Source organism: Phocoena sinus, chromosome 12 (genome assembly GCF_008692025.1).
Source record: "Phocoena sinus isolate mPhoSin1 chromosome 12, mPhoSin1.pri, whole genome shotgun sequence".
NCBI lineage: Eukaryota > Metazoa > Chordata > Mammalia > Artiodactyla > Phocoenidae > Phocoena > Phocoena sinus.
In genome coordinates this window covers 44,350,988-44,374,270 of record NC_045774.1, presented here as the reverse complement: position 1 = coordinate 44,374,270, position 23,283 = coordinate 44,350,988, and the positions used below count along the sequence as shown (strand labels likewise).

Sequence of the window (23,283 nt, the reverse complement as noted above, 5' to 3'; positions counted from 1 at the left end):
CATTTGCTTGGGTTTCTGAGAAAGGTGATATAAAGCAGCCAACCTTTAGTGAATATGTGACATAAGCAAGACCATATTCCTAAGATTCACAGACTTTCCCCATCATACAAATGTAAATTCTTTTAATATAGTCAACTGAGGAAACATTTTACTTGCTATGAAATACATTAAATTCATGTAGTGGATTCACAACTAACTTGACCTCTGAAACAATAAAGTCACCTTTTAAAAGTCAAGTTAAAAATAATCAGTTTGAAATAACTAGCATAATAAACAAACCCAGTGTGAATGAAAAGAGAACACTTAGGGTAAAATATATTTTCAAGAAAAGCCTTTACCTTAGTATTTTAAAGAACACAGAAATAAAATTTTTTTTAATTAAATACTTTCATTTGAACCAAAGTAAGTAATAGCAGTATAACAAGTGGTACAATTAAAAGAGGTCTTTTTTATCCTTTTTGTTACACATACAAATTAAGCATGTGTAATACATTCACATGTAATTGTACCTAATAAATATTATTAAAGAGTACAATATAGAAATACACATTTTTTAGAGACAAAAATCTCAGCGGTATCTTTAAAATATATTAATCTGGCTAATCTGCTTTGTTTCCCACTTTCTGAATCTATAATTAAATGTAGATTTCCAAAAATGATTAAAAGCTATCATATCTTTTATCCTGAAATTGTGTAGGCCATAAAAATTAAACATAATTTGGCTAATATCAAGCAATTTTACCCTTCACAAATAGTACAATTAAAGCCTCTATTCTAAAATTTCAAGAAATTATTACAAGACAATATTTAGCTTCTTCCAAACCAAGCAATTTTAGTTGCTTTTAACCATTTTCCCCTAACATATGAGTCCATGGTTATTATATTATATGATTTGAATCTCCTGTACAGCAATACATTTAACTAGATACTTAAGGCATGTTCGAGATTTGCTACCCTTTTCTGGAAGAGCTGATTATTTTCTATGAGGACAAAAAAGATGTTACATTCCAGTCAGCTGCTTTAGATGACTGATAGATTAACTACCCAAGCAAGAAGTGTAAATGGAAATAATTGGGTGTCTCTTTCCTTATAACTTAATCTTATAACTCCTATGTAGATAGTGTCACCTGAGTGCAGATCGAAGCTAAACTTGTTAAAGTCTCTGAGACTCAGGGTTGTACACTATTTTTATTCTCCAGTTCATTTCTAAATATAATAAATAATTTAAGAGTTTTACTATCAGTTCCTTAATATAAAAAAGGAAAATCTGAAGGAGTTTAATGGGGCAATGTAAGCAGTGAAAGATGACACTGTGAAAATTAAAATATTTCAAGGGTCATGGATTTAAAAGATTTGTAAGTATTCTCCATCAAACTTTCCAGCTTGTTCTTTTATTTTTTTTTAGCCTACTGCATGGAATTTGGGAATCATGTTGAAGATTATAGATCAAAACTTCTCTGTAATGATGCCAGAAATTACAAGAACTGAACATTTCCAGATGACCCACTGGCAATTCCAATACCCATGTATAAAAGCCTCATTTACTTCTTTTAAAGTGGCCTTTCACACAATCTGAATAAGTATCCAAAGTATCACCATTGTAATTCACATAATATATCTTTGCAAAGAGTCCTGAAAAGTCAGCACAAAACACACTACCAACCAGGCCATTTGGACCAGAAACCATATGCTCAAGTACACCATGAAAAACAGTATTTCAGGTAGGGCAGATGCTTGGCAAAGCCTTGGGTCACCAGCTGAGCCCTGCTTCCTCTAGGAAACACCAGCTGGGTGACAGCTGGCATCCTTCCAGGGGCAATGGTTCCCATTGGGCCATCAGAGAATGGAAAGAGTTTGGGCCCCCTATAGTTCAGTCATCCATGCAGTCACCATGCAGACACACATTGTGAGCAAAATGTGTGAGTGAATGCACCCAGCCTGATATTTCCCAATGTCTTGTTCTTCGGTGTCCTTTAAGACGACCCATTGCCACAGCCCATTTTGCAGGTTGCTGGTCACTTAGACTTTATCTTTGTTTTTAATGACACAATATTCAGTTTTCAAAACTATAAGAAGTTGTACTCTGTGTCTCTTTTGACCTTAGACAATGTAAAGCTATTTCCTTCATAACCTTCTTAAAAGAGCCTTAATGGAATTTTGAATTCTTTTCTATTGTAAAAATTCTTAGGTTTTTGTCAAAAGAGATTTGAAATACCACAGGAAATGATGTACTCACATCCCTCACCACCACCTCCAAATAACTGAATTACATAAATAAAACATTACATAGAAAGTGCTTTGCTACAATTTAGGGGACGTAAATTTAAAAAGAGTTGGCTCGTTGTAGGAAAATTCAACTTACCTTTTCTTGATCCTTTTATTCTATACAGGGAAAGAAATTTATGTCAGTTAAAAAAAAACACCTATTCCTGCTTCTCCTAACTGAATCCATTATTTTTCTCTATGATCCATCAGGTGAAAACAAGAATAATAGATTGCTTTGACAGCAACTTGAACATAAATGTCTCCAAGAATCAAATGTGGTAAGTCAAACAGGTTTCAGGTAGTATAAAAACAAGAAAGGATAACCTTCTTTTTACATTTCAAAATCAGATCTTACTAAAAAATTTGTTGTTATTAGCTGCTACCAAAAAAAGTAAAGTATATAGTAGTTGAATTTTCACAATGAAATGGGAATATTTTAATTCATTTCTGTATATGTTCAAGCAGGATTGAACTCCAAGAAATAAACTCAAAGAAAATGAGTTATTTTCTTTCAATTTTTAATAACTGGTTATTTATAATTTGCTCTTTGCATTAGATTCTATGACTTTAAATAAATAATTGAATTTGTCCTATACATAGTCAACTAATCAGAAAGATTAGTGTTGACCTTCCCTTATAAATATTTGCTGTTCATAAAGGAATCAAGGGGCTCTATAATTGTTAGCTCCATATGACCCATTTTAGTTTCAAAAAAGTTTAAGTGTATATACACATACATACACCTATTTTATATGTACAGTATAGATACTTCATCTCAGGGGACTTTCTCCTTAATGGACACCTACCCAGGATCCAATCTTCTCTAATTTTATTCAGATAAGCCAAACTCCCAACCTCTCTCCAGAAAAGGTAACCATATTCCCAGCTTCAGTGTGGCAGAATTTATTCTCAGCCAGCACATAAGAGTCTATTATTGGTCTAGGGTTAGGCACATGACCCCAGTTTGCCTGAACAGAAAAAGAATGTTTTTTTTTTTTTTTTTTTTTTCGGTACGCGGGCCTCTCACTGTTGTGGCCTCTCCCGTTGCGGAGCACAGGCTCCGGACGCGCAGGCTCAGCGGCCATGGCTCACGGGCCCAGCTGCTCCGCAGCATGTGGGATCTTCCCAGACTGGGGCAGGAACCCATGTCCCCTGCATTGGCAGGCGGACTCTCAACCACTGCGCCACCAGGGAAGCCTGAAGAAGAATGATTTTTATGTAAGCTGAAAATGCAAAGAGAGAGGCTTCCCATTTTCTCCTGCTGGGTGAAGAGAAGAGGGAACCCCAGTTGGTTTTGAGAGCCATCTATGACCATAGGAATGAGGACAATGCTGATGGCAGAGGGAAGGTTGGGAAAGGACTTGGGTCTTTGTTAGCGTCATTGAATTGTTAATGGTATTGTGCATGGAGTCCTCTCTATCTTGTTAAATAACAAAAATTCAACTGAGTAAATTTAAAGATCAAATTGGCTTTATTCAGTGATTCGTGAATTGGGCAGCATCCCATTTAACAAATAGAAAGGAGCTCGGCCATGCTGTAGAAAAGCAAGGGTTTTTAAAAGGAGAAAGGGGGGTGGGAAAAGAACGTCATTAGCAAAGAATGCATTGTTTCTGACAAGGTCGCCCTCCTGCCCTCCTAAGTGGGATGGAAGGGGTCTATCATGCTGGCCAGGTAATTCCAGGTTGACTGGATAAAGATTACATTTCTGGGAAATGCTGAAACTGCAATTAGTTTAAGTATTAAGTCTTGGTTTGCTGATATGGGGCTTAGCACAAGTGACTCCATTTGGGGCCTGTTGTCTCCTTTTTAACAACTTCTGTCTTCCAGTTACAGAGTATACAGATTTACTTAGTGCTTAATCTACTTTGTGTTGGGGTTTCCGTAACCACTTAAAACTGCTCTTCTTCTCCTTTAAAGAAAGATGAAAGAAGAGACTCAAAATATTCTCAATATACTCAAAATTTTCTTATGAATTTTTTCATTCATATTGCTTTACATTAGAAGATCTTTGAATATATATTTGATTTTGAAACCCCCTTTGAGAGCTCTCCCTAATCATCTAATGAGGCACAGAACTTGATACACCCATTGCTTAAGAAGAAATAACATTCTTACAAAGGTTAATGAAAACTTAAGATGAGTAAAAACCCTCTTGTCCTATCAGACAAAAAATAGTTTCATAACCAACGTTATGAAACCTTATTATTCCTTATTCCTACTCTCTAGATCTGAAACAGAGTTTGGCCTGTTTTGTAGCCTATATAGCAAAGGTACATTTTTTAAATTATTCAGAAATCCCAGGCCTTAGCAATCCTACTGCTCTCCTCTCATTTTCCTAAACTATTTTGATACTTATTTCTCAGATCTGGCAGGCTATTAGATGTTTCTTGCATATTTCCAAGATAATAACTCATCAACTTTGCAAGCTGATTCTTAGCATTAAGAGATTAAAACTAATGTAGATGAATCTCAGATGACACATACCGAGGTAGAGAAAAAATCCATCATTTCCTTCTACAAAATGAGAGAGATTTTAATTCTTTTTCTCAACAGCTGCTTCATTTTTTTATGCACAGGAAAAAAATATGTGCAATTACTCCAAGTACAATCAAGTCATTTAACATGTCTTTGCCATCATTGTAGTTACAGGATATTTTAAAAGAGAAAAAAACCCTCAAAGCACAGGTCCTGCTGTGCAGCAAAGCAATCAAATTCCTTCATAATAACAGCCTGATGGGACTCAGCAATCCGAGGAATAATGAATAGCCACCTTAATCAGTAAACAGGAAAATGCTACAACAGTCACTGAGTAAAAATTCGCTATCATCTGTTGATCCTCTTGAACAGCATTTCAAACAATAAATAGAAATGTGTCTCTTTTAAGAAGAAAAATAATCTTGTTCAGTGCATTTGATTTTGCCAGGCAGTGGGGAGATGATATTTCATCTTAGACTGCCCTGCAGTATTGCCCAGTTGATAAAATACACATATAATCTTTTTTGTATTATATGGCCAAATGTACCTTATCACTTGAATATGTCAAGATAAATTCATTTTTACAGTTGGTTAATATGATTGTATTTCTGAACTGATTATTGAACTCTGTTGCTACTTCATTATTTGATGTTCTTTAGTGTTCATCATGCAAAGTTATTTGTATCTGAATATGAAGAGCCTGTTTCAAAATAATCCTCAAATTTCCAATGCAGTGTCTCAAATGTTGGCCGGTCCTTAGGCTCTGCGTTCCAGCACTCCAACATGATGTTGTAGAATTGCAATGGACAATTAGATGGTTGAGGGAGTCTATAGTTTTGACCCAACATCTGAATTACCTGAGCACCCGTCATACCTAAAAAATATAAAATGGAACCAACAAAAAACAAGTTGGAAATCAGAGTCTTAAATTCATAGATACTGACACTCTAGAGGACAAAGCAAACTGACCTCCCCGGAGAAAGTATGAAGTCTACCATCCCCTTCCCAGGCTGTAGAGACTAAACTAAATCCTACAGCAAGTAATGTCTGTAAGACTGCAATTCAAGAGCAAAGGAGAAGGAGGCAATAAACCAACTCATTAAGGCAAATCATCATCATCAAATTTTATCTGTTATGCTCCCACAGGCACATGGTGTGGTCAGCCTCATAACTCTGCCCTCTAAGTCTGGGCAAAGCAGTTAAAGTCACACCTAAGTAAGTGACCTGCAGCAGAAAGGCCCACTTCAGAATTAATTACTCACCACTATAAGGCATTTTGCCATAAGTAATGATTTCATAAAGAAGGATTCCAAATGACCACACATCAGACTTAATGCTGAATTTATTAGTACGAATGGCTTCAGGCGCAGTCCACTTCACCGGCAGCTTTATTTCGTGTTTAGATTCATAGATGTCTTCATTATCTACCTGATAATGCATTAAGGAATCAAGCTAGGTTAAAGTGGGGGGTTTTTTTTGGTCACCCTCATTCGTCTGTAACTTGCTTTGCATTAAAATTGAGAGGGACAAGATTCAAAATGAGTGTAGTTCAAATGATAATTACAGTAGCAAACTCCAAATCTGACACACACGACTGATTAATCTGCGGGACTTCATTAATGAAATATTATTTGAGAGCCTACTATGTGCTAAAAGGAGCACTGGAAGGAGCACTGCAATACATATGGGAAATTCATCTGTGATAACACTGGCTTTACACCTGGTCTTTAGCAAATATAGAAAGTGAAAGCAAAGCCTGTTTTCTGATTTACTGCTGGTATTGAAGAGTCACTGACATTGATAATTACCATGTAACCATTTCCTAATACTGAAAAGTAGGGTCCAAATGATTTAAATTAATGTATCAACTCACTGGGGAATCTAAGTAATTTACAAAGAGAAAAGATGATAAATTCATAAAGATCAAAAGAGAATCATTTACTTATGTGTCATGCCCCACACTCATATTTTTACGATACAATGTAGAAATAAAAAATGAAATTCAGAAAAAAACACCTAATATTATATCTCCTATATTAGTGTCTTTTGGCCTAATGTCATAAAATGGGAGCGGGGGTGGCAGGATTTTAAAAGCCAAGGTTTGCTGAAGAATTTTGGCAGCGTGCCTGGCAGCATGCATATTGGTCTGGCATAAAGTAAGCAACAATGGATAGGGTAACTCTGTACAAAGTGTGCTGCCTTTTTTAAGAGAAATAGAGGTAGACAAACAGAGGCTGCTGGTACTGAACAACTGATCATTTATTCAACTGCAAACTTAATTACATACTTTCCCATCTGGTTGATCATTGTTTTTTCTGTTTCTTTCTCTTTGGTGAAGAAATAGAAATAGGAAGTAGTTCGTCTGTAGAGCCCTGGGATCCTGAAATGGTCTATGGACCAATAGAACTTGGAGAAATATATCGAAAAGTAACAGTAAATCTATTAGTATACTGGTCTAGCCTTTTGACCCATTACCAACTAATTAAAACAAAGCCAAATCTACCTTAAAAACTCTTGCAAGTCCAAAATCTGCCACTTTGTAGATACTATGTTCACCAACAAGGACATTTCTGGCAGCCAGATCTCTATGGATGTAGTTCTGGGACTCCAGGTAGGCCATTCCAGAAGCAACCTGGGCTGCCATGTCTACCTGCTGCATCAGATGGATATTTGATCCAGCATCATCTAGGTAAAAAGAGAAAATAAGAGATTCACTTTGGAGAACATTTGAACTATTGAAGCAAATTCTAAGAATTTTGATGAATGAGCTATCAGTGGGATTAAGTGCCATAGCACTGAAAGAAAAAATAAATATAACAGGTACAAACCGTTCCGTTTCCTGTGAAGGGTTAATGAGGCAACAAGTTTCAGAGCTCAAACACATTTCAAAGCTGAGGCCCTCCCTTCCCTAAATGAGCATTATTGGGAGAAAGGAGCAACAGTACCACATGATCCAAACACAGCTATAAATATCCGGAAGAGTCCAGGTATTGCCATTTTTAATACCACACATCACTGACTCATCTCTTCATGGAAACTGTTACTTGGTTGCCTCTGGATTTCTTTGAAACATTTCTTAGTTGTTTTAGTCTTTAAACCTAAAAATAATACTAATTTGCATGGCTGAACCAATGAAAAGTTCTCATTCTTCCATCACATTGTTCTTAAAAACTAGCTCACAAAATAATGAAGGCTCTATATATGTTACATAGTTATAAGCTGAGTATATTACATTTGTACTCCATTAAGCTTGATGCACGCATTACATTTTCCTTTCTTAGCCTGTTATTCTTAGAATAGGTTGCTCATCTCTCTATGAAGAGAAGGTATAGGCATGATATACCTTTTGTAGACATAGTTTCTCCTCCTGCTGATTCTATATAACTAAGTATAGGAAATTTATGTAGTTGAGTCAGTTTGATCATCACTAGAGTGATTAGTGTTATTTTGTGGTGACTTTGTGAAATGGGGTCAGCCATCCCTGGATAAGTGTTTAGATGCCATACTGTTAGTAGAGGTCTTCAAATTTCTGGAGAACTGAAAAGGTCTCATATAAATCCAAATTATCATTATCCCTATCTGAATAAGCCAAATATTACCAAAAATGTATTGAATTTATGGTCAAGAGTCCTAGACACAATTCCTGACTTGAGCAACTACAGTACAGGAGTGAGGAAGATTGGTTTGAAGCTAGAGTGCCAGAATTTGAATCAGGGCTCTGCCTTACATTTCTTCCTGACTTTGGGCAAGCTGCTTAACACTCCTGTGTCTCAGTTTCTCCATATATACAGCAATAATTATCATAACCTTGTGGTATTATTTGTTAAAATGAGATAATACATGTAAAGCACTTAAAACAGTACCTGGCACCTAGGAAGAACTTAGTAAAGCCTACCTGTTCTTATTATCTATCACTGCTGCTTCCTGATCAGAATTAAACAGTTTAAGATTTGTTAAGCTAGAGATGCATATGGATTACCCAAGAGGAAATGTCTAAAAGAAGACAAGCATATGGTTCTGAAGCTCAGAGGAAAGCATGCAGCTAAAAATATGGATTTAACAGTCATTGTCTAGGAGCAAGAGTTAAACATTAAAAGTGGGTGAGATTGCTAGAAAGTGATAGAATCATGAGAAATGCCAACACTTAGAGTGGGCATATAAAAATAAACCTGCAAGAAAACTGAGAGGAATCAGCCTAAAGAATGAGAGAAGAACCAGAAGAGAACATCATAACAGTCAAAGGTTTGAGAAGAGAAAATCACTACCATTGTCAAATAAGTCCAGCAAGATAAGAACTAAAAAGCATTTCTAAAATATAATAATTAAGAAGTCACTGGAAACATTGGTTGCAGGAAAAGAGTCTCGCTGGAGATGGAGTATAAAGGGTTAAGGGCTGAAGGGGAGCTGAGGATGTGGAGATGGCAAGAGGAGATGTCAATTTCCAAAAACCTAGTCAAGAAGGGAAGACAAGAAGAAGCTAGCAGAGAAAAATGTAAGCCAAGGAAGGGAAAGCAATTATCATGAAGTTCCTGATAGTGAGGGATTGTCATTGATAAGGTAGTAGAGGAGTTTCTGGGCTGCTGGCTATGTTCTCATTCTTGATTTGCATAGTGGCTACACAGTTGTTTACTTGCTAGCTTTGTAATTACATTATAAATATATATGTAGAAAGGACGTAAGTCATGCATGTCCTTTCTACATGTATGTCATCTTTTGCAATTAAAAAAGTGAAATAAATGGAGTCAAGGGAAGTTTTCAAATGGGAAAGACCTAAGCACAGTTTGTGTGTGAGTGTGTGTGTTTTTTTAATGCAAGCAGCATATTTAAATAGGCTCTGAGTAATAAAGGCCATTTATGACAAACTTGCAGGTAACATCATACTCAATAGTGAAAAGCTGAAAGCTTTTCCTCTAAGATCCAGAATAAGGTAAGGATGCCCACTCTCACCACTTCTATTTAACATAGTATTGGAAGTCCTAGCCACAGCAACCAACAAGAGAAAGAAATAAAAGGCATTCAGATTGGAAGAGAAGAAGTCAAACTTTTACTGTTGGCAGATGACATGATACCACATACAGAAAATCCCAATAATAAATAAGATTCATTTATTATTAGAACTAATAAATGAATTCAGTAAAATTTTAGGATACACAATTAATATACAGAAATCTGTTGTATTTCTATACACTAATAATGAACTATCAGAAAGAGAAAACAATAAAACAATCCCATATACAAGCAAATAAAAAGAATAAAATACCTAGAAATAAATTTAACCGAGGAGGTAAAAGATCTGTACTCTGAAAACTATAAGACATTGATGAAAAAAACTGAAGATGATACAAATGAATGGAAAGATGTTATGTGTTCATGGATTGGAAGAACTAATATTGTTAAAATGTCCATTTTAACTACCCAAAGCAATCTACACATTCAATGAAATCCCTATCAAAATACTCACAAAATACCGACAGAGCTAGAATAAATAATCCTAAAATGTGTATGGAACCACAAAGGACCCTGAATAGCCAAAGCAATCTTGAGAAAGAAAAATAAAACTGGAGGTATCACATTCCCTGACTTCAGACAAAGCTATAGTGATCAAAGCAGTATGATACTGGCATAAAAACAGACACATAGCTCAATGGAACAGAATAAAGAGCCCATAAATAAATGCACACTCACATGGTCAATTATCTACAACAAAGAATATATAACAGGGAAAAGAAAGTCTCTTCAATAAGTAGCATTTGGAAAACTGGACAACTACATGTAAAAGAATGAAACTAGACCATTTTCTCATATACAAAAATAAATTCAAAATGGGTTAGAGACTTAAATGTAAGACCTGAAACCACAAAACTCCTAGAAGAAAACATAGGCAGTTATCTCTTTGACACTGGTCTTAGCAATATTTTTTTGGATCTGTCTCCTCAGGCAAGGGCAACAAAAGCAAAAATAAACAAATGGAGACAAATCAAACTAAAAGGCTTTCAAACAATGAAGGAAACCATCAATAAAGTGGAAAGACCGTATACTGAAAGGGAGAAGATATTTGCAAATGATATATCCAATCAGGGGTTAATATCCAAAATACATAAAGAACTCATACAACTCAACATCAAAAACAGATAAACAATCTGATCAAAAAATGGGCAGAGGACATGAATAGGCATTTTTCCAAAGAGGACATAACAGATGGCCAACAGGCACATGAAAAGATGCTCAAATCATTAATCATCAGAGAAATGCAAATCAAAACCATGAGATATTACCTCACACCTGTAAGAATGGCTATCGTCAAAAAGACAAGAAATAGGGGCTTCCCTGGTGGCGCAGTGCTTGGGAATCCGCCTGCCAATGCAGGGGACACGGGTTCGAGCCCTGGTCCAGGAAGATCCCACATGCCGCGGAGCAACTAAGCCCATGCGCCACAACTACTGAGCCTGAGCTCCAGAGCCCGTGAGCCACAGCCACTGAGACCGCGAGCCATAACTCCTGAAGCCTGGTGCCTGGAGCCCGTGCTCCTCAACAAGAGAAGCCACCACAATGAGAAGCCCACGCATCACAACAAAGAATAGCCCCCACTCACCGCAACTAGAGAAAGCCCGCGCACAGCAACAAAGACCCAACGCAGCCAAAAACAAAAACAAAAAAGACAAGAAATAACCAGTGTTAGCAAGGATGTGGATAAAAGGGAACCCTAGTGCTTTGTTGGTGGGAATTTAAATTAGTGCAGCCACTATGGAAGACAGTATAAAGATTCCTCAAAAAATTAAAAATAAAACTGCCACATGATCCACCAATTCTACTCCTGAGTATTTACCTGAAGAAAATAAAAACACTAATTCGAAAGATATATGCACCTCAAAGTTCATAGCAGCATTATTTACAATAACCACGATATGGAAGCAACCTAAGTGTCCGTCAACAAATGAATGGATAAAGATGATTGGAACCCCGGCTGACACTGTGACTGCAGCCTTGTGAGAAACCCTGACCCAGAAGACCCGGCTCAGCAGCACGTGGATTCCTGACCACAGAAACTGTGAGAAAATAAGTGTTTGCTGCCGTAAGCCACTAAGTTTTGGGGTAATTTGTGCAGCAATAAATAATAGGTGGATATTAGGAGAATAATATCAGTGCTATGTATATGGTTAAAAGCATGGACTATGGAGCCAGATTTCCTGGGTTTGAATTCTCGTTCAACCACCTTGAATAAGTTACTTAATCTCTCCATACCTCAGCTTCTTCAACTGTAAAATGGGGATGGTAATAATAATACTTAGTTCATGAGGTTGTTAGAAGAATGAACTAAAATAATACTTGCATAGGACTTAAAAAAATTCCTGGCACACAGTAAGTGCTATATAGTGTTTTTTAGAGGAAAAAAAAATTAAAATATATATGCTCCTCTCCTACCACTATCCCATATGGTTGATTTTCCAGTAAATCACCTCATTTAATACTCAGAACAACTATAGGAAGTATTTTGCCCTGTTTGATAGGTGTTCCTACCACTCAGAGGAACAGGTAATAATTTATAGAGTAGAGATTCCAATCCAGGATATGTTGGAGGCTGAAATCTCATGCGTCATAAATTTATTCTGTACTGCCTCCCTAAAATCCACCTTACACTCCTGAGCACCCAAAGTCAGGGGCTATGAAGAGACTTCCATTCATGCAGACAGCAAATAGTTATGGAGTTGTGTTCAGTTAAAGGGTATCTCAGTGAAAACATTCCTGTCTGCTTCAATCCACTTAACTGAACTGTCTGTGAGAATGATGAACAACATGCTAGGACTTGATTTGTAAAACAAAGAAAATATACTGACATATACTAGATGCTCTATAAGTATTTATTGGAAAGAAAACAAGCCCAGCTAAAGTAAAAAATGCAGATATTTATCCTCTTTAAACTTCAGTAAGAAATACCAGGCATCAGTTACCCTTAGTGCTAAAGTTTTTTGACAAGCCTTTTCCATTCTGGCGAAATGTATTACAAAAAAAAATTCAGCCAAGCTTAGGGACTACAAAGATGGTTCTATAGAAAAATGTGTGTTATTTCAGCTATCAAATACAACATCTAATCCTATTACAGTGGATATAAAAAGGTTTTCACTGACAGGCACAATAGTGAAGGAAACTGAGTAGTAACATATTTCCTGCCCTGAAAATTACAGTGGCCTAGGAACTGCATGCACACTTCTAATACAGCAGCCAGATGTCAAAACTGGTATAAACGTTCATAGACCTGTGACAATTTACATCTGCAGCAAGGCAATATTTTCAGTTATGTTCCACTATTCAAGAGCATTTCAGCTTAATAATATTTATCATTATGGGATGTTTAAGACTGGCAGATACATTTTAAGATCACTTTGTTGAAATCAAATCCTCTTGATTGGGAAGGGATTGTCTGTAATGAGCATGCCTTCATTACTCCCCCTGGCTGCTAAGTATCCGGGCAAATGAAGGCCTCTGTAAACTTGACCCTGATAGTTCAACCCAGAAGATGACAGAGTTCGTGCTCAACCCTGAGTAAAAGACATCAACAAACCACAGAAATCCTCAATGTCAAAGTAGTTTACAATATACTAAGCGTATCTTTGCAAGCTGATACCAAGCACAACAAAACAAGTCCCAACTGTATTAGGTTCAGGATAGCCCTGACTTAATCTATCCATTAATTTATTCATTTACTTAATCAACACACAATTAGTGCACACCTTCTGTGTGCCTGACACCGTTCTAGCACTAAAACAAAGAAAAATCTCTGTCCTCTCCAAGTTGTATTTTAGAAGACACTAAAAATAAGCTACATAAATATGTCATGCGTTATATGACGACTAACAGCTAGGAAGAGAAAACAAAAAGCAGGAAAGAGGAATACGAAGAGTCAGCAAAGGGAGATTAAATCTTAGAATTTAGAAGGTGACCCAGGAAGGACTCGCTGTAACGGGAATACCTGAGTAAAGACTTCAGGACGTGAGAAAATGAGCCGTGCGGATAAGTAACAGGAAAAATTTTCAGGTAGAGGAAACGGCAAGTGCGCAGGGCCTGCAGCGGAGCACATCTGGAAGATACAAAGAGTAGCAAAGAAGGGCAGTGTAGTTGACAGAGTGAACCAGGGCAAACCTGCGGGAGATGGGGTCGGAGAGGTAATGGAGAGTCGGGTCAGGCAGGACTTTATGGGTTACACAGAGAGAACCAAGGAGTCACTGAAGGTTTGGGGCTGAGGAGGGACGTGACCTGATTTACATTTTAACAGGATCTCTCCAGCTACTGTGTTGAGAAGAGACTGAAGGGGTCAAGAACCAAAAGAGGGAGACAAATTAGAAGGCTACTGCAGGATCCAGGAGAGAGTTGATGATGACTCAGACTGGAGTAGGAGTGTTGAGAAGTGGTAAAATCCTGGATATATTTGGAAAGCAAGCCAGTGGGATTTGCTGGTTGGTCAGATATAGGATGTGAGAAGTAGAGGTGACTCCAAGATGTTAGGCCTGTGTGTTGACATTGCCAGAGAAGGAAAGACCACAAGAGGTGCAGATTACTGAGGATAGTATCAGAGATCGGTTTTTGGACAAATTATTTTGAGATGTCTAATAGACATATGCAGTAGAAATGAGGGCTGTTTGCAAACTTTTGTTTTTTCCTGCTTTTAAGCACTTTAGAGGGCTGTACTCCTCTACTCCCTTTGACTTGATTTAACCAAATGAAAAGGGCATAGAAATTACCTCTGTCACTCCTGGTCAGAAGCTTTAAGAGCCAGAATGAGAATAGTCATATCCCCTGCTGCTGCCAAGGTGATCAAAAGACCTGGGCCACCAGCCAATCTATATCTCACATGTAGCAAGAGCAAGAATAAACACCTGTGTTAAGACTCTGAGATTTGGAGGGGTTTGTTACCGCATCATACCCATATTATCCAGACTGATACAGTGTTCACGTGGAGAAGCTAAGAAGGCAGTTGTATATAGGATTCTGAAGTAATGGAGGGATATAATTTAGGCAATTGGTTAATACATAAATGTTATTAAACAATAAGACTGGTTGAGATTAACAAGGAATCTGGTGATGTTGCAAAAGAGTCTTGGAAAATTCCAAGATATTGAGAAGTGTGGGAGATGAGAGAAATCACATAGATTGAGAAGAACTGGCAAGAAAGGAAGAGAAAAGGACATTGGGTGAAGTGTCCCAGAAGCCAAATGAAGGTAGTGTTTCCAGAAGGTAGTGTTACCAGAAGGAGACAGTGTCCATTGAATTGAATACTGCTGATAGCTCTGAGGATTGAGCATTGACTGTGAGATATAACAGCGCGAATGTTTCTAATTTGACAAAGCATTTTCGTTAGAGATGACCTGAAAGGGCTCCTGTACTTTTGTCCCTGGGAATAAAGCAAAAGGAGTCAATAGCTGAGGTTAGTCTCTCTATGGTGGGTAACACAATCTAATACTGTTAAATTTGATATCTTTATGCAAGGGAGCTAGGTATATTTTTGTTTTTAACAGCACTTAGCAAGTCTTATGTTCTTTGTTCCTATCTAGTCTTGCAATTTAATATCACCAGCTTCACAAGTCACCCTGAGATGAGAGAATACTCCTATCTTTCCGATATCTTTGTTCCATTATTCTCACCTCCCTTTACCTCTATACATTCTATCAGTCCCACTCTGACATTCCAAGAAAGTATAGAAAATGCCTCTTTTTAAAGCATGAATTATTCTCTCAGTACTTGATCTCCACTTCTTTGAACATCTCATTTTAATGCTTATAATATTGTTGCTTATTAAATTATTAACTTGTAATAAACATCAAAATTCTACAGTGCCCTTAAGTCTTCTCAGACTACAGGAAGCAGATGTAAAAATAAAGTAATAGTATATTTCTGCTTTTTAGTCTGAATATTCTAATGTTGCCTAGCGGTTGGAAGTATTTTAAATTCCAACAAGCACAATGTTGTCCAAAACTGGCAAAGAGAAAAATGAGGGTACCTTTCCCTCTCTTCCCCCGAAAGCATTCCATGTCCCTTAATTCTGGGCCATAGAAAATACTGGTCCATGACTGATAATGTTCAATTAGTTATTGTAGGAAACAAAGCATCGTGAAAAACATCAATTCTTCAATTTTCCACATGACATTTAAGTACTCTGAAATGTCTTCGGTGAACAATTTGTTCTTCCACTACATAAATATTTTTCCTCCCTTTGAGTACACAGTATATATCCTATTAAAGAGTAGTTGAGCAATTCAGTGGTAAGACATTCATTGTCACAGATACACCATAGTAGATATCCTTTGGGTTATAGAAGCCTTGCTAAATTGACATTTATAGAACTAGCTAAACTAAATTCCTCTTTTTTCCTTTTATTAAGTCTTTAGCTTACTTTGGAGATATTCTTGCAGACATCCATGTCTCATCAACTCTGTAATAATATAAATAGGATCTTCTAAAGTGCAAACAGCATAAAGCTGGATAAGCTTTGGATGTCTTAGGTTCTTCATTATCTGTGCCTCCCTCAGGAAGTCATTTGGATCCATTGAACCTGAAACAAGAAGAGGGGAAATCACTTTATGTTACTGAGGCATTCCTATCCTCACAGAAGCCTGGTGGGAATCACCAAGATTGCTTCCTGCCTCTCAGTAAAGTAAGAGCATGAGTGTCACAAATCTTCAGATTTATCAAGGAAGAGAATCAGTTCAACCAGGGCAACCTAATAACTGATGTGTTGGTGCATCAGGGCTGTGCAGCTTATGTATTATGACCTGTAGGTGAAGAGAGGTTGATTCAGGTCTATGTGAAAAATGAAGGAAAAGGGAAGCACTGACAGTCTAATTGATAAAACAAGGCAGGCATCTTAGGAACACAAAGAGAAGACATTCTATTAACATGAACACTGGAAGACACTGAATGGTTAATTACTGCAGCGAGTTTTTCTGTCCAGGATGCAGAGAAGACTAATAGTTGCCCTGTCCTTGGTACCCACTGTGGGAAGAGCTGGATAACTTTTCTAAAAAGCAATGATATTCTGCCATATTTATGTCTTTAATTCTGCAAGGACATATATCCATAGTGTAGGCCCAGTAGAAAACATTCAAGGGCCACTCCCAAAACTTAGTGTTTTTTTTCCTCCTCTTGAAGCTGATATTCAACATTTTCTCCTGTATTAATATCTCCACAGTTGGTTTTAATAGCTTGACCAAATGTTAAGGGAGATATTGGAGCCTATTCTGAAGACTCATCTACAATCAAATTGCACTTAAATGGCTCAACTCTGACTCACCATGCAAAGTGCCAAGAATCAACAGTTAACATCAAATAAAACCTAAGAGAAAGAAGAACACCTGGAGTTACCTTTCATTAGTCATTTAAAGATCTTTTAGTTCTTTTAGGATATGATGTTTCAGAGCCATTGTTGTAACTGAAGGAATACTGTCGTTTCACATCTCAGTATTCACTATGGATAGTGCAAATATCATTTTCACTGATGCTTAAAGAGTCTGTTTCGTTCCTCATTCTCTCATATAGAAGACTTCACAGCTAATATTTGAACCCCAGGTATGGATAAGCTTTGGCATTCCAAGCTAACACTCTGACTGTTTATTAATATGCAGTTAGAAAGAGTTACATGTGACCTGCAGATCATTTCACATAAAGCATTTAGGCAATCTATCCTTTGGTACGCCTTTTGAGAGTCTAGAAGTTCACTACCCAGGCTCGATCAAATCCTAGCTCACTGTGTGATCTTGAACAAGTTACCAAATGTCTCTGAACTTCAGTTTCTTCACCTCTAAAACATGGCTAATAATCCTACTGACATAAAATCATTGTCAGGATAATAGCATTGTCTGGTACATAAGTGTTCAACGAGTGTTGACTATATTTGTATTATTATTAAAAATAGGCATATTCTTAGGAAAACCAGACAGATCAACTGTAAGCATTCCTTCACAGGCTGAGGGGAAGAGGCAAGGACTTACAGAGGGAGAATGGGGGGAAATGGCCTATTCTGTTCTCCATCCATTTTTGCTGAGCTCCCTCACTTCATAATCAAATAGGATTAAAGTCTTGAATCACTGTGGCAAAATGGAGCTAAGAATAAAAGAGGCATCCAAACCATAATAAAGGACCGCTTTTGGTTATTATAATTAGTTTGGCCTATGGTTAGTTACCGATATGGTAGGATCATTCCCCCACCCCCAAACAATCTGACTGATGAAGTTTCCAGTGATAGCAGCAATTATGATCTCCATTCAGACGATTTATCTACAATATGTTTCTATGTTGATGCTTTGGGTGGCCGTCAGATTCATGGAATCCAGGACACTTAAATCATTGCCAGATCACACCATCCGCCAGAGCTGAAACCATGGTACGTCAGGAGCCTCTGCAGGGGAAGCCTGCTCAGAGCACTCCTTGGCTACGCTGGTTACAGCTGACCAGCTGCACAGCAAAAGAGACCCAATCTCAACTCAGCTAGTAATGCAGCATTAAATATTAATTTTTGCCTGTCAGAGCTACTGTGGGAGTTGATTTCAGGCTCGTCTTTATTGCGTGGTAGTCTGCTAAGCAATAAATAGCTGAGAAGATTGATTAATGGCCCCAGTGAAGTGAAGACATTTAAGCAATCACCAAAGCTGTTTGCTGCTATTACACTGTAAATCAATAATAATTATTCCTCTTGGAAAGAAAACTATCATGGCGCTATTTTTTAATATAAGAAATCTGATTTTTTGTTCTCTTTTGACCTCCAAAAGGCCTTCCTTAGAGAACAGTGTTAGGATGGATAGCTAGCTGCTTCTTTTTTGGAAAAAAATGATCAGATTGGACAATAAAGTTTAGTCTCAGTTGTTGATAAGATTAGGATTCAAAATCATAATCATACCTGCAGTAATTCTGAAAATCTCAGGTGCTGGGCTAGATCACTGTGGTCACTACAGGAAGTGATTATAACACTTGCTTGGTGCCCACACTGGCTGTCCCATGACCTCTTGGACATTTACAGTGGCAAGTTGAGCTTATGAGTATCAACATATGCCATTTAACCCTTGCCATTCTTGTTCTCGTACCTGGTTTTAATGTTTTCACTGCTACCGGAGTGGTATTGTTCCATAGGCCCTCCCACACTTCGCCGAACTGACCAGATCCTAATCTCTTCAGAAGTTGTATGGAGCTGCGGCCGATCTCCCATTGGTCCACGGTTTTATATGACAAATCAAAGGGAGCTGGGACTTGTATCTGTGTCACAGAATAATTAGAATGCTGGTAAGAAAAATGTTATATTCAACAATTTTTTGGTTGAAAATAACAGTCTAGGTACTTTTAAAAAGAGACATCATTTTTAAAAACAAAATATTGTCAATTTTATTCTAATTACTTTTAAATGGAAAGCAATTGTGGTAGAATCTGTATCTTTGCCTCTTCCAGCTGATCTCCCAAATCCTGCTAAGTCGGGCACCTTGCTGTCCATCTGTCCCACATGACACACAAATACCTCCCTCTCACCTACGTGGTGGGAGTTCTCTTTGCCTCCTTGCCTACATAAATCAAGTTTGAAGGCTAAACTGAAGTTCCATCTCATCCACAATTATCTCCCCAACTCTTTGGCCTATAGCATTTACCACATGTATCACAAAATTTCTCATAATTAATTTCATCTTTTTTCAAATTCATTTACTTATTTGTTCACTCATTTACTCATTTAGTTAATAAATAAATATTTCTCAAGCACCAACAACTAGGTTCCATTCTGTAAACAAAATAGGCAAAAGGTTTCTGCTCTCCTAGAGTGCATAGTCTAGTTTGTCATCTGCCTTTAGAAATTTTTCTTATCTCCTCCACTAAGTCATCAGCATCTCGAGTGCCCAGAAGGTCACCTATGCTTTGTAAGCCCTTTTCCCTACCAGAATTCAACAATATTGGTTAAACTAAGAATTTTTAAGTCATATCTTTCTATCAGTTGAACTATTTCTTAGCATAAGCTTAGATACTCTTGTGAGGTCATTCCTGTACCATCTAAGATGTACATACTTCTACCAAAATTGCCTATTCACGTCTCAGGATTTAACTCATAAATTCCCTGCATACGGGACAGAATTCTTCAGCTTCTACTTGTCTGTAGAATTCTAATCAGGCATCACAAGGAAGCTTTCACTGGTCATCCGGGTATAAACCACAGGGTTGGCTATACCACTGACAGTACCTGAGACCTGAACTCTGATGTGGAGCTGAAGGCTTGCCCCACTGAGGTGTATGACCACCACTTAACTTTAAACACATTTAGGTAAAACATGCAAACAACAGAATTTAATGATAGATACAGATTAATTCTATAAATGTTACCTCCTCCCACTAAACAGCCAGGCCAAACAATCAAACTGTTAGAACAGTTAAATGATATCTATATGCAGACAACCAGATAATGAACCTGGTCATTTCATGTTAATAATCTTGAATACAGATCATCTAAGTAAGAATTGTATTCCAGAATTTTCTTTCCCTCCAGCCATATCACTAAATGCTGCAATAACAAGATACCAGATTAGTTTCTTAGTGCAAAGAATGAATATTTTCTGTGTTCAGTGGTTGCTTGAGGTCGGGACTTGGCAAACTTCTTCTGAAAAGAATGAGACGGTAAATATTTTAGGCTTTGTGAGCCATATAGTCTCTGTTTCAACTATTAAACTCTGCTATTATAGCAAAAAAGCAACGACAATCTGTAAATGAATGAGCATGTCTATGCTCCAATAAAGCTTATGTATAACAATAAGTGTGGGGCCATATTGGCTCAGGGGCCACAGTTTGCCTATCCATGACTTGGGTATTCAATGACCTTTTTTTCTGTGCTGACATATCACATGACAAATAACTCCAACACCTGAGGGAAATAAAATTAACTTCAAAAATAAAGGAACACAGCTTGAAAGCATTTCACCTTTAAGCATGGTTTTCCCAGCTGGACACACAGGCCATCGCTTGTCTTGGTGTAGTGACTCACAAATTCATTCAGTGTCGAAAAGTTTCTTCTCCGGGTAAGGAAAAAGCCCCCTTCATCCAGTCTTCTGATTCTGTAGTGTTTCACAACTCCTTTGTCTAAAACTGGAACCCAAAATAAGTCCTTTTAATAAACTTCTTGCCAAAGCAAAGGAGATTTGCTTATTTTGTGACGATAGTTTCAATGCATGGAATAAAATTTTAACAAATTCTATTTATTTCTCAACTTTGTTTCAGAAAAGACTTCAGGAAGCTTATAAAGGACATACAGCAGACTAAAAAGGAAAAAAGAATGTGGAATCATATTTTAAAGGAAATATAAAAATAAAAGAGTACAGTTAGCACCAAAAATAAACTTTGATTTGAGGCCTAGTATACTTGTTTAAAACAAGCTATAAAATGGACTCTGTCATTCTAGCAATGTAAAGAAGGAAACAGTTTCAGAAACCACAGTGTTCATAAGATAAAATCACAAAAGATGTTTAGAAACAGTTCTTTCTGGCACAGAGACAAAGGAGAATTTCCTCCCATGAAATTCTATAACATGGACACTAAAATAAAATAAAGTGTTCTCAGAAAGCAAAATCTATGTGTAGATATAGATATAAATACAGGTAGAGATGGAGAGAGGGAGAAAGGGAGGAAGGGAGACAGAAATATTATTGAGCCTTAAAAAAGGAAGGAAATCCTGTCATTTGCAACAACATGGATGAACCTTGAGGCTATTGTGCTAAGTGAGATAAGACAGAGGAAGACAAATACTGTGTAGTATCACTTATATGTGGAATCTTTTTTTTAAAAAAAATTAAACTCATAGAAACAGTAGAAAAATTGTTGCCTGGGAATGGGGTTGGGGAGAGCAGGATAAGGGAGAAGTTGGTAAAAGGGCATAAAACTTCAGCTATAAGATGAGTAAGTTCTAAGCATCTAGTATATAACATGGTGACTAAAGTTGATAACACTGTATGATATAGTTGAAATTTGCTAAGAGAGTAAAACTTACATGGTCTCACCAAAAACGGAGAGAAATATGTGAGGTGATAGATATGTTAATTAACTCTATGTGGGAAGGGGGAATCCTTTCACAATGTATATATATTTCAAATCATTATGTTGTACATTTTAAATACCTTTTTATTTTATTTGTCAATTATACCTCAATAAAACTGAAAAAAAGCATTTCATCTGCATACAGGAGAATATTTTTTTTCGGTTCTTTATAATAAAATGCAGAGAACAGGCAAACATTTAGCTCCTCCAAAAGTAATATAAGGTTCTTAAATTACAATTTTTTAAGTGTCTGGAACACATCGTTGTACTCTGATCTGTCAAATTACCATTCCCACTGACTATAACTCTTGGGGCAATGTTAATTGCCTTATATAATCATCACCAAAAAGAGGGGCTTTATTAGGATACAGAGCTAAGCTCATTACAGATTCCGTTTATGGATTAAAAGGCTAACAAAAAAAATCAAAGAGAGATGTAAACAATATTAGCCCCAATTCATTTCTCCACAAAGTAATAAAAATATTAGAAGTAGAAAGGTAGCTAAGTATAAATTATACCTGCAATTCATATAAATTGTTGGCCTGAAAATTCATTTGCCATTTATCAAAAAGAAAAGTGCATAAAGTATGACTGAGATGTCTAGCAAGCCAACAGATCTATAATTGGAAATGATGGGAAGCAATAAAAAAATTCTCCTTTTTTAATCAAGATGGACCATATCTGGTTCCAAACTGAAGTGGACTACATGGAAATTAAACTTAGGAATTCCCTTTTAATGCATCACAAAAGACTTAATGATTTCTAAGCTAGAAACTAAAGTCAATAGACGGCTGAAAGGTTAAAATACTCTTTGTGATTTTCTTAATAAGGGATGCAAATCCCAATGATTGATATGGCTTTGGCAATTGCCATTGATCATAAAGAAAGCCTAAATAAATGTTTGCCATCTATTTGTAGATAAAGGTTTAAACTCTCAACTGTAAAAACCAATACTTTCAATACATCTGGAGTTGTCAAGCACAATAAAGGTAATTTTGTTTAATAGAAAAAAGCTATAGACAGGAAGATGGGAGACCCAGGTTACAATTTAACTAGTATGTGACCAAAACATGGCAATGTCACTGGGCCTCCATTTCTTCATCATTAAAAGAGCAGGCTTTAAGAAATCTCCAAATTTCCAAATGTTTCCACTCTAATGTTCCAACATTTCTATTGGCTGTTGCTTTCTCTCTCTGAATTCTCATTTCTTTCTGTAGTGCTTTCAGAAAACTACAAATTGTGAAAACTACACATTACCAAAAAAAAAGTAATTCTCACCTTGGAGCCTTGAACACCACTTGAATGCTTTTTCTATGAATTTTCTAGTAGCCAGCCCCTCTTCAGGTCTCAATTTAAATCCTCAGAACCAGCCTTCCCCATCACCCTGTTGCATGTACTCCTCCCAGCTCCTTTCTATCACATTACCCAGTTTAATTGTGATGGTGGGTTTATCTCAGTGGAGGCGGCTCTGTGAAGGGCAAGGGACTCTGTGTCTTGAAC

The 23,283-nt window shown here is 37.0% G+C and overlaps 1 protein-coding gene across 1 annotated transcript in view; it reads right to left on the bottom strand.

Annotated features, from left to right (window-relative positions):
- Positions 1 to 3,713: 3,713 nt before the first annotated feature.
- Positions 3,714 to 23,283, bottom strand: part of FRK (fyn related Src family tyrosine kinase) — a 94,014-nt gene continuing 74,444 nt past the window's right edge. The window contains exons 3-8 of the mRNA XM_032651193.1: positions 20,675 to 20,838; positions 18,810 to 18,978; positions 16,127 to 16,285; positions 7,244 to 7,425; positions 6,003 to 6,168; positions 3,714 to 5,614 (exon numbers count right to left, since the gene is read on the bottom strand). Of these exons, the coding sequence (XP_032507084.1) occupies positions 5,406 to 5,614; positions 6,003 to 6,168; positions 7,244 to 7,425; positions 16,127 to 16,285; positions 18,810 to 18,978; positions 20,675 to 20,838 (1,049 nt within the window). The 3' untranslated portion in view covers positions 3,714 to 5,405. The remainder of the gene's footprint in view (positions 5,615 to 6,002; positions 6,169 to 7,243; positions 7,426 to 16,126; positions 16,286 to 18,809; positions 18,979 to 20,674; positions 20,839 to 23,283) is intronic.